The 9077-nt window shown below is 40.6% G+C and overlaps 2 protein-coding genes across 4 annotated transcripts in view; both read right to left on the reverse strand.

Moving 5' to 3' along the window:
* The window catches only part of LOC133491605 (adhesion G-protein coupled receptor G2-like), a 29927-nt gene extending 28385 nt beyond the window's left edge, over positions 1-1542 (reverse strand). For 2 of the 3 annotated variants that reach the window (XM_061802925.1, XM_061802924.1), the window contains exons 1-2: positions 1062-1541; positions 1-27 (exon numbers count right to left, since the gene is read on the reverse strand). The exon at positions 1-27 is cut by the window's left edge and continues 66 nt beyond it. In XM_061802925.1, the coding sequence (XP_061658909.1) occupies positions 1-27; positions 1062-1105 (71 nt within the window). In that variant the 5' untranslated portion in view covers positions 1106-1541. Of the gene's footprint in view, positions 28-1061 lie in introns of all 3 variants that reach the window. The other variant, XM_061802926.1, reaches the window with a different exon arrangement.
* Positions 1543-2085: 543 nt separating this feature from the next.
* Positions 2086-8837, reverse strand: gabrr3a (gamma-aminobutyric acid type A receptor subunit rho3a). The gene is made up of 8 exons (XM_061804291.1): positions 8669-8837; positions 7295-7362; positions 6979-7202; positions 4664-4746; positions 3746-3883; positions 3427-3579; positions 2671-2864; positions 2086-2539 (listed from the first exon to the last, which is right to left on the reverse strand). Exons 1-8 carry the CDS (start codon positions 8763-8765, stop codon positions 2237-2239), a joined length of 1260 nt encoding a protein of 419 aa, XP_061660275.1. The 5' UTR covers positions 8766-8837; the 3' UTR covers positions 2086-2236.
* Positions 8838-9077: the final 240 nt, after the last annotated feature.

The following is a 9077-nucleotide window of genomic DNA, read 5'->3' on the forward strand; positions in this document are numbered from 1 at the left end:
TTTCGCAGCGCGCCCTCTAGGTCATACCTGAAGCCGAAGAAGGAAAAACCCAAGTGCCGAGATTAGAACGTCCATGTGCTTTGTTGTTAGCAGGTTCACATCCAGTCTGTCGCAATGTGGTACGCTCCCAAAGACACCAACGTGAAAAGGTCGACTTGACAAAAATGGCAGCTCACTGAAGCACAAATGTGTTTTCGTTCCACACCCGAGAAAGGAAAGTTGAATGCAACTTTGATTTCGATAAAGGTGGTGGGAAAAAAACTTTTTACACTACATACTTTCCTTAAAAGAATACTTTTCTTTTGTGTTGCGTTTCAGGGTGTGTCTTCACTAAGTAGCTCCCAGCCAGGAGACTTGCAATGGAAGATTTGACACATCTTATTTCCATGGTAACAAAACAGAGGTAAAGTAGACGCGTCAGAATCTTTATGACAATATGTAGCCATGTGGTGTACCTGGTTTTCAGTAGTCGGACTCCTGATAATCAAGATTGTTAACAGCAGGCAATACTTTTGCTTTCATCTACCTCTAGCAACATAACTCTGCATACACTTTTACATCTTTAAATAAAACAATATATTCACTACTTTGTGTCCTTAATTTGATATTTTATGCTAAATTGGTTTATTTGAATTACTTAATAAGCTGTTGTCTAATTTGAGCAGTCAACCTCTAAAGTTGAATGTATCTGAGTTTGTATTTGAATACAATTTGGGAGGGGGGAATATGCATTTCAAAAGTCATACAGACTTGAAACCATTGTCATTTGAGACATAGCATTTGAGTTTCAATTAGAATTTATAACAGTGATTTATTTTTTTTTAGAATCAAAAACAAACCACCACTACCACCCCCCCCCCAAAAAAAAAAAAACCCACGACATTTTTAAGAAATTTGACGCAAAAAAATTCAACATTTCCAAAAATTCAGTGAGAAACAATTCAACATCTCCAAGGAAAATGAGTGTAAATATCTTCAATCAAATTGAAACTCGGATGGCGCAAAAATGCCATAAGAGGTCAAGAGCCGGATAACTAAAATGAAGCCACAGGGAAACTTACTCAATTCGTCCAACCACCAACCAGTCAGGAGAGTTCCACTTCATTGCTGGCACCCAATGCTAATTGACTTTAAACTTTTTGAGGCTTTGTATTGTTTTACATCTCATTTTCGGACAAGTTTAATTTTAAAAATACAGTACAGTTAATAAAGCCTGAAAACTATAGCTATTATTTTACGCGGCATCATATTCTTTTACATTTCCAAGAACAAACGGATTCGAAATTAGAAGGAAGCTAGCAGACCTGAACTGTTACAAATATACTTTAAAGTTTACTGCCCTGTGGGTGAGGGGACAAAATGTTGACACTGATCTTGGTGTCATTCGAAAGTTTATTTCATGTTCTTTCAGGCTCCATAAAACCAATCTGAACATTTTGCTAATGTGCCTAAAAACGATTGGGGACACGGAGGGCGTGGATGTATGATTAGTTTTACAAAGCTAAAAGTCACTTTCCAGAGGGGGGAAAAAAGGAATATGGAAAGAGTCACCTACCCCGAATCCAATCCTTCATGCAGTTGTTTTATATCCTGGATTTGTCTGCTTATGTTTATGTAATACGACAACAAATTAGCAAGAAACAGGTGACATTGAATAAATTGATTCAGCCAGCCGCCATTGTCTCTCTGCGATAGAGAGAAAATCAGCCAGCTCTGATTGGGACTTCGCGGAGGCGGGGTTTTACTTCCACCTCGTGGACAAATAATGTAACAACAATGCAGTCGGGTTTACGACTAAGAGGAGACAAATGTCTCAAAATTATTTGCACGTTTTTCAAATCCTTAAAGTAAATATTCATGTTTCCTTGTGAATTGTGGAAAGTGTGTTTGTGGATTTTGCAGTTTAAAGTTGACCCCAAAAAAAAAAAAATCACACGTGTGGGATGGTACTCCCTCCGTCCGCTAGGAAGCAGTATTGCTGTCTCCTTTGAGAGCAAAGCCAAGTTGAATGTTTACAAATAATAAGTCAAGATGAATGGACACAAAATTCAATCCCTCACACACACACATTACACATATGGACTACACAGAATGCACTCATTTATTTTGACATATATTTTAAAATAATTCTGCATTCTACTCCATAACAATAAAACAATGCAGTCCCAAGATTGAAATAATTCTCCAATTCATATGCAATGATCATATTAGAATCAGAAAGATTGGAGGCTGGCTGCTACGCATACAAACTCCAGTAAATGACATTGAAGAGCAGGTAAGCCAAAGGGAATAAAACTCTGGAGTAGGAGTCAATCATGTAGCTGTTGCTCATAATGAAGCGGAGGTTGTGTTTCACTGGGTTCCTGCGGCGTAGCCTGGTGCCCTCTGCGGGTGCCGACACGGTGGAGTTTCGTGACTGCGTGTTCCTCTCCGTGTTTGGCGTGCTGGAGACCTCGGGGAAAGAGGTCAGGTCAATATCGTTGTCGTGGAAACAGCCGTCGAACGCCATAGCCCGCGTGGCGTTGTAAGACGCCGGGATCTGCGTGGGCACGGGGAAGAGAGGAGCTGTAAGTTCCCAGATCCAGATGGCGCAGACATTATTTTGTGTGGGTCAAACCCGTCGCACGAGATTTAGGGAAAGAATATATGCCGCAAAGAGCGAGGGGCGACCTGTGCCCTCTTGAGCTTCTTCATTTCCTCCACTGTGGTGAAATAGTTGACGGCTGCATACTCGATGACGGACAGAAAGACGAACAGGAAGCTGGCCCACAAGTAGATGTCCACAGCTTTCACGTAAGACACCTGAGGCATTGAGGAGGACACGCCGGTGATAATGGTGGACATGGTCAACACGGTGGTGATGCCTGCATGCAGGGAGCGCAGCACAACAGTTAATATTCTTTCAGTGTCTTTTTATCAATTTTCTTTGCATTAGTTACTCTATGCATTGTAGTATAGAATGAAGTCCAGCTACTCTTTCTTGTAGGCATCGTTATTTCTCTCTCTTTAAATAATCCTATTTAAAAATCATAGGAAATACTCTAAAACAGCAGTGTATAACTCATTTTTGCCGTGGGCCACATTGTAGTTACGTTTTCCCTCAGCGGACCGTTATGACTGTGAAACCATGAAAATCTTTCTCCTCATCATATTTATGCATGAGATTTATAAGCTTGTTTTGGAATCAGAAATCATCGGGAATGGGTTTTTCAACTATTGTTGCATGCAATACCTCAATGTTATCATTTATGATATAAGAATATAAGATTTTGGAACAGATTTTAACAAAAATTATGGACGTTGATTTGCAGGCCACATAAAATCATATGGCGGGGCGGATCTGGCCCCTGGGCCTTGAGTTTGACACCTCTGCTCTAAAACCTTCAAATTTATACATATTTATAATCAAGGTTGGATGGTGTGTACCCAAGGAGACCCGGGCGGGCACGGCCCTTCTGTCGATCCAGAAAGACACCCAGGATAGCATCACCATCAGCATGGTGGGAAAATACGTCTGCAGCATGAAGAAGAAGATGTGCCTCCTGAGAATGAAGTTAATGTACAGACGATTGTACCAACCTGAAATGGTTGAAAAAAAAAAGAACAATAAACAGAGGAATATGAAGCAACATGGTGTGACAGCTGCAGGAAGCGACACTAATCGAGCGAATATCATTTTAAACGAAACTGAGATCAGATTACCCCCCCCCCCCCCAGCCCACACCCATAATGTCAGACTACGTACCGGTACTGCTGTAGAAGGCAAGCCCGAAGGAAGGCTGGAAGTCTTCGACGAAAAACTGAGAGAGCACGATCTCATCAGTCCTCAATGAATCGTTCCCGTTTTTCCAGTAGAGCATGAGGTCATTCTCATTGTAAGCATCTTCGAGACGGAAGAGAAGGAAGAAAAAGGAGGATGAACTCTGCCTTCGCAGGGGAGACGAAGAAAGCCCATGCAAACGGAAATCCTCCATGCGAACCCGGGTTTTATTCATGTGTTGACAGATAAAAAAAAAATAACAGACAAAAACAGTTATGCAGTATGTAGATGGAAGGAAATCCCCACTCTATTTGCTCTTAGATAAAGTTTGATCAACTCAAAGAGAATGCAGGAGAAATATAATCCTCTATAAACCAGTCATTAACGAAAAAACTATATAATGGACAGAGGCTGACGGGATTTAGCACTCTGACCTAATGATTCCATTCGAGAATAGAGAAGATATAACAGTAGTGCATTGATTGCATATAAATTCAGCGCATTATGAAAAGCATTTTGCCATGCATGCATAAAAGTCGGTGGCATGGTGATTCAGCTGGAAAGCGTTGGCCTCAGAGTTCTGAGGTCCCAGGTTCAATCCTAGACCCACCTGTGTGGAGTTTGCATGTTCTTCCCGTGCCTGCTTGGGTTTTCTCCGGGCACTCCAGTTTCCTCCCACATCCCAAAAACATGCAACATTAATAGGACACTCTCAATTGCCCCTAGCTGTGATTGTGAGTGCGTCTGTTTGTCTCCATGTGCCCTGTGATTGGCTGGCAACCAGCCCAGGGTGTACTCCGCCTCCGGCCCATTGACAGCTGGGATAGGCTCCAGCATTCCCTGCGACCCTCGTGAGGATACGCGGCGAAGAAAATGGATAATGGCGCAGCGTTTGATACTCACAGCTCTCCAGCTCCAGTGAGCAGTTTTGGGTGTCGAGGGGGAAACTGCTGAAGTCCATTGAGCAAAGTGCGGTCACAGTAATCCTAAAACACAGCTCAAGGTTAAAGAAACGCACACACGAGCAACATTATGAAAAGTTATTTGCTAGTTGACTTGTTTCAGTTTTTCTGGACGTTAGCTATAAAGAAAAAAAAAAATCTTGATAGTTTTGACAAATACAAAACAAGAATGACAGTCTATTATTACTGAAATATTATAAAGCCTGAAAAACAGCATGGCACATCTTGATTTTCGTGTTACGCAAGGTGCTTGCCAATTCGGACAACCGATCTACGTCAGGCTGGCTGGCGCAGTTACAATTTATTGGCCGAATGTCAGTCGAAAGTTATGCCGTCTGAGAACACTTGTAGCATTTGTCGCAGCCAGTAAAATGCGATTTTGGTGAATCAGATCGGGTTACAAACAAACAAAAACATGGGCATTCTTTGTACAAATCCATTTACAATTTCAATAATCATCATCATTATATTTTGTATATTGCATATTATTATATTTTGTATATTTTAGATGTATATGTATTTTTTGTACATTATATTTTGCCTTGTGATCACAACCATATCAATGTTTGCAGTTATTTGGCATAAGATTTTTGAGAATAATGACCTGCTTGCTGCTTCACCGTGTCTCTGTCACTAGACAAGAAAACTGTTCTGGTAAATTTCCATAACGTGCCTTGGGTTCTTGCTGATTGGCTATGAGAAATCATATGGCTCTACAGCCTTACAGTGAGGTCACATATGATGCTTTGCTCGGTCCTAAAAAATACAGTTTAGAAAATAATCCTCAATTCTTTTCAATGAAAAGTCTTTTTGTTGCATTATTTACAAATAAATCCAAGATTATGCTGAAATTATTGCTGTGTAATAGTAACATAGATGATAAATAATTAACCTGAATATGTCCCTTTTCATCAGATCCACATTTAAATGTATCCACACAGAAATTGAAATTGTTTGTACCATTTCTGACTAAACTCTCCCGTGACCAATATGGACTTCAATTATTTGTTATGCAACATTAGGCACAGTGCAAAAGGGATCCTGCAGTATTCAGTTACTAATTACTGCTATCCAGCATGTACAATCTGCTAGGGCAGTCTGTGGCTTGACCAGTCTGTGGTGCCATGTTGTCAACACGAGGATCTGAAATGGACACGATTATTGTACAAAGCCTCTTGAGCTCAAATTAGGATAGCTAAATGTCCAGTTTGATTGCTTTGTTATTTCGTGTCATAATGTTGATGCAGTTAATGTTTTGCAATGATTGAATCTGATTCACTTGGGAGTGGGACAAGGGGACATTGAAAATAAACAGATTCAAGCTGGTTGGTAATTACTTTTTTAAAAAAGCTCAATCAACAGAACAAGGACTGGTGTGGCAGAATGGTGGATAATGTCCACACACAAATCTCTCCTCGAGGGGGTCATAATGAGTATAATCAATTAGACTGAATTAAATTACTGTAAATTAAATTAAAGGTTACTGACGATGTAGTGGTTCATTTGCCTGATTTCCCAAATGACATTGTGAGTTCACTTCCCACTTAGTGATGGTGTCGATGAGAGTTTGAAGGTTATCCGTTTGCGCCTTCTGATTGGCTGGGGACCGGTTCAAGGTGGTCTGGCCCAAAGTCATGTGGGATAGCAGCCCTGTGAGGGTAAGCCGTACAGAAAATGGATGGCTGCTGTACAAAAGTGTATTTGGGTCATTCCGCCGAATCTGTGTCACTTGCATCCCCAGGAAAATAAAATGGATGAATGCATGATTAAACTCGCTGTAAAATAAAAGTTTTCTGACACAATTTTTTTTTGGGGGGGGGACAAAGCAAAGTGTGCTATGGAGAGATCTGAGTACATTTTTAAAAAATACATTTTCAAAGAGTAATGGAAACATTGCATTTGTAGCCTGCCTCCTAAAATTAGATGACACCATGAAAATACAATTGAACCATAAAATGGGTTATTCTTTTCATATTTGTTATTCAATATTCGAATTATACAATAAATCAGTTTTCATTTTTGAAAAAAGAAGTTTAAAATCACACTTTATCTGAAATATCTGACGATATCTCAACTATGAAAAGGGGGCTAGAAAATCAGCAAAGTGTTGCTACCAAAAAGATAGAAATGTTTATTTTTACAGTGAAAACAAAAGCAAACGGCACCATTTTAATGGAATGGCCCCTGTGTACCTAGAGGACCAGAAATAGACTTTTTGGAAAATGTTTTATTTTATTCCTTTTTTTTTTTTTTTACCTGACACTGTAGAGGATGTTGCCGTCGGGAAAAACCCTCAGCATGATGTTCTCCATGGTTGTGTCATGGATGAAAGAGCGCTTGGAATGGACAAAGAACACGTCGGGCACCCAGATCTTCTTCACGAGACGCGAGTCGAAGGTTCGACTCTTGTTGTTGCTGGAGGGGAATGCCAGTCGATCGTCCTGCCAGTAATGCCTCAGGTACAAAGTCATGGTGAAGTCCTGAGCACGAAAAAGGAAAAACTCTCTGATAAGGAAGAATTCCATTGGTTTAAGTGCATCGGAACAACTCCAAAAGCTCCAAACATACGTACCATGTTTACTTCGCTGATGCTGTCAACGCTCTCGACCTGGACGTCAATGCCAACAGGGATTGCTGAACCTGCCACAAAAGGTCAAATGTTAACATAAGTCAACAGTCAGCGGGAGCTGGATAACAAGTTGTAGTGGTCGTGTCATCCGCCATGTTTTCTCCATCTGTACATCCACCGCAGATTACATCTTTATGTTCCACGGTCGGCCTGGAAGAGAAGGTGTAATCCACAGTATAGAGATATAGAGGCTAGAGACAACATGTTAGATAATCATGACGCGTAAGCTCAGAGAGGTTATATCAGCGCTTGTCACACAGTGAAGATGGCAGGAGAGTCTTGACGGACAGATGACCGTCACGTACCCCAAATACGCATTGACTGAAAACAGAAAGTTGAGAGGTGTTTACTCTTTCAAATACACATTTTGCCATTCCTCATATTGGTGAGCCAGGGTGGATATTTTTGACAAATGTTAGCATTAAATGAGCACATAGTGGGGCTCCACTTTACAGCATGATTCAATGAAAAAAAATTACTGTGTACTGTTTATCAAACACACTGTGCAAGAAGCAGCCATAATGCACTATTACGTCCATATAGAATGTTAAACAGTATAACCCTTACTGTCATTCATTAATGGCAGAATTATGAAAATGTATGAGGTGAACTGTACACATCCTGTCCCATTACTACCATTATACAGACCAATAGCCATTTACACTATTCTCATATGCAAGTTTTTAGAATCTGAGTGGAAAGTGGAGTGGCTGGGTTAAAAAAAACAAACAAAAAACGCAAGCGGGGCAAAAATATACAAACTCCACACAAAGGCTTGAGATTTGAGCCCTGAACCTCAGAACTGAGAGTCAGCTAAGCAACCTCGAGGCCACCGTGCTGCACACGACAATAATAAACACTGTTCAATTAATATGGCTCTTACAGTGTCAGTCAATTTCCTCTAATTTCAGGACCACCCAAATATGTGATATTACACATCAAGGACTTGCATTAACGAGGAACAAAAACCCGATGCTTTTCATCTATTTCCGTACACATTCCATATTGGGGCTATTTGAAAGAAATGAACTCTACACATGAACTCTTTTAACAGCTTTTACTTGTTCATCAGATTTTAATCACCTCAACACAACCCATTGTGGTGTGCAGTCGAGATTATTTTATCTGTATGACTGTCTCCAGCCGTTGTTCGACACAGACAATCTAGGTCACCGAGGGCTTTTTGCGGGGAAGCGTAATACCAAGGACAGCACAGTAACCTACATCAGTCCTTACCAGGTTACCGGGGGGGGAACATAGAAAGCTCTGGCAAAAGAGAGACACAAAAAAAGACAAGTTTGCGCGTTTTGGTCTTACCTCCGAAGCCGGGCCGCATTGCAAAATCATGGTCCTCAATCCGAAGCAGCTGTTCTGATTTAATTAGCAAAGACTTTGTGCTGTCGAGCTTTTTCATCTTGAGGTCCACTCGTCTAAGATGCAAAGAGGACAAACAACAGCTGATGCCAACAGAAAATCTCTCTTCCTCTTTATCTTTCATTGAACTGACATCTGGTGGAGCATTCATTGACCACTGCTTGGAGTTTTATATCGCGTGTGATTAAATCGGAGCATGTCATCTCAATAATGATGCTTCCTAGTTTACTGAAAGTTCTTCTTTCAACAGGATCACCTTGCTTCTGTTAACAAATGTATTTATATATATATTCCCCACCGGACTTCTGAATTTTGTCTTGGTCATTTTTCATTCTGTTTTTTTTTTTTTTTA

The sequence above is a fragment of the Syngnathoides biaculeatus genome, chromosome 18 (assembly GCF_019802595.1).
Source record: "Syngnathoides biaculeatus isolate LvHL_M chromosome 18, ASM1980259v1, whole genome shotgun sequence".
Lineage (NCBI taxonomy): Eukaryota > Metazoa > Chordata > Actinopteri > Syngnathiformes > Syngnathidae > Syngnathoides > Syngnathoides biaculeatus.

What these genes read in the sequence shown, in the direction of transcription:
- gabrr3a (XM_061804291.1), bottom strand. Translation starts at nt 8,765, where the DNA reads ATGAAAAAGCTCGACAGCACAAAGTCTTTGCTAATTAAATCAGAACAG. An exon ending in GCATCAGCGAAGTAAACATG is followed by an intron (nt 7,203 to 7,294) that starts GTACGTATGTTT and finishes TTTCGTGCTCAG; the next exon opens with GACTTCACCATGACTTTGTA. An exon ending in CTCACTGGAGCTGGAGAGCT is followed by an intron (nt 3,884 to 4,663) that starts GTGAGTATCAAA and finishes TCCGTCTCGAAG; the next exon opens with ATGCTTACAATGAGAATGAC.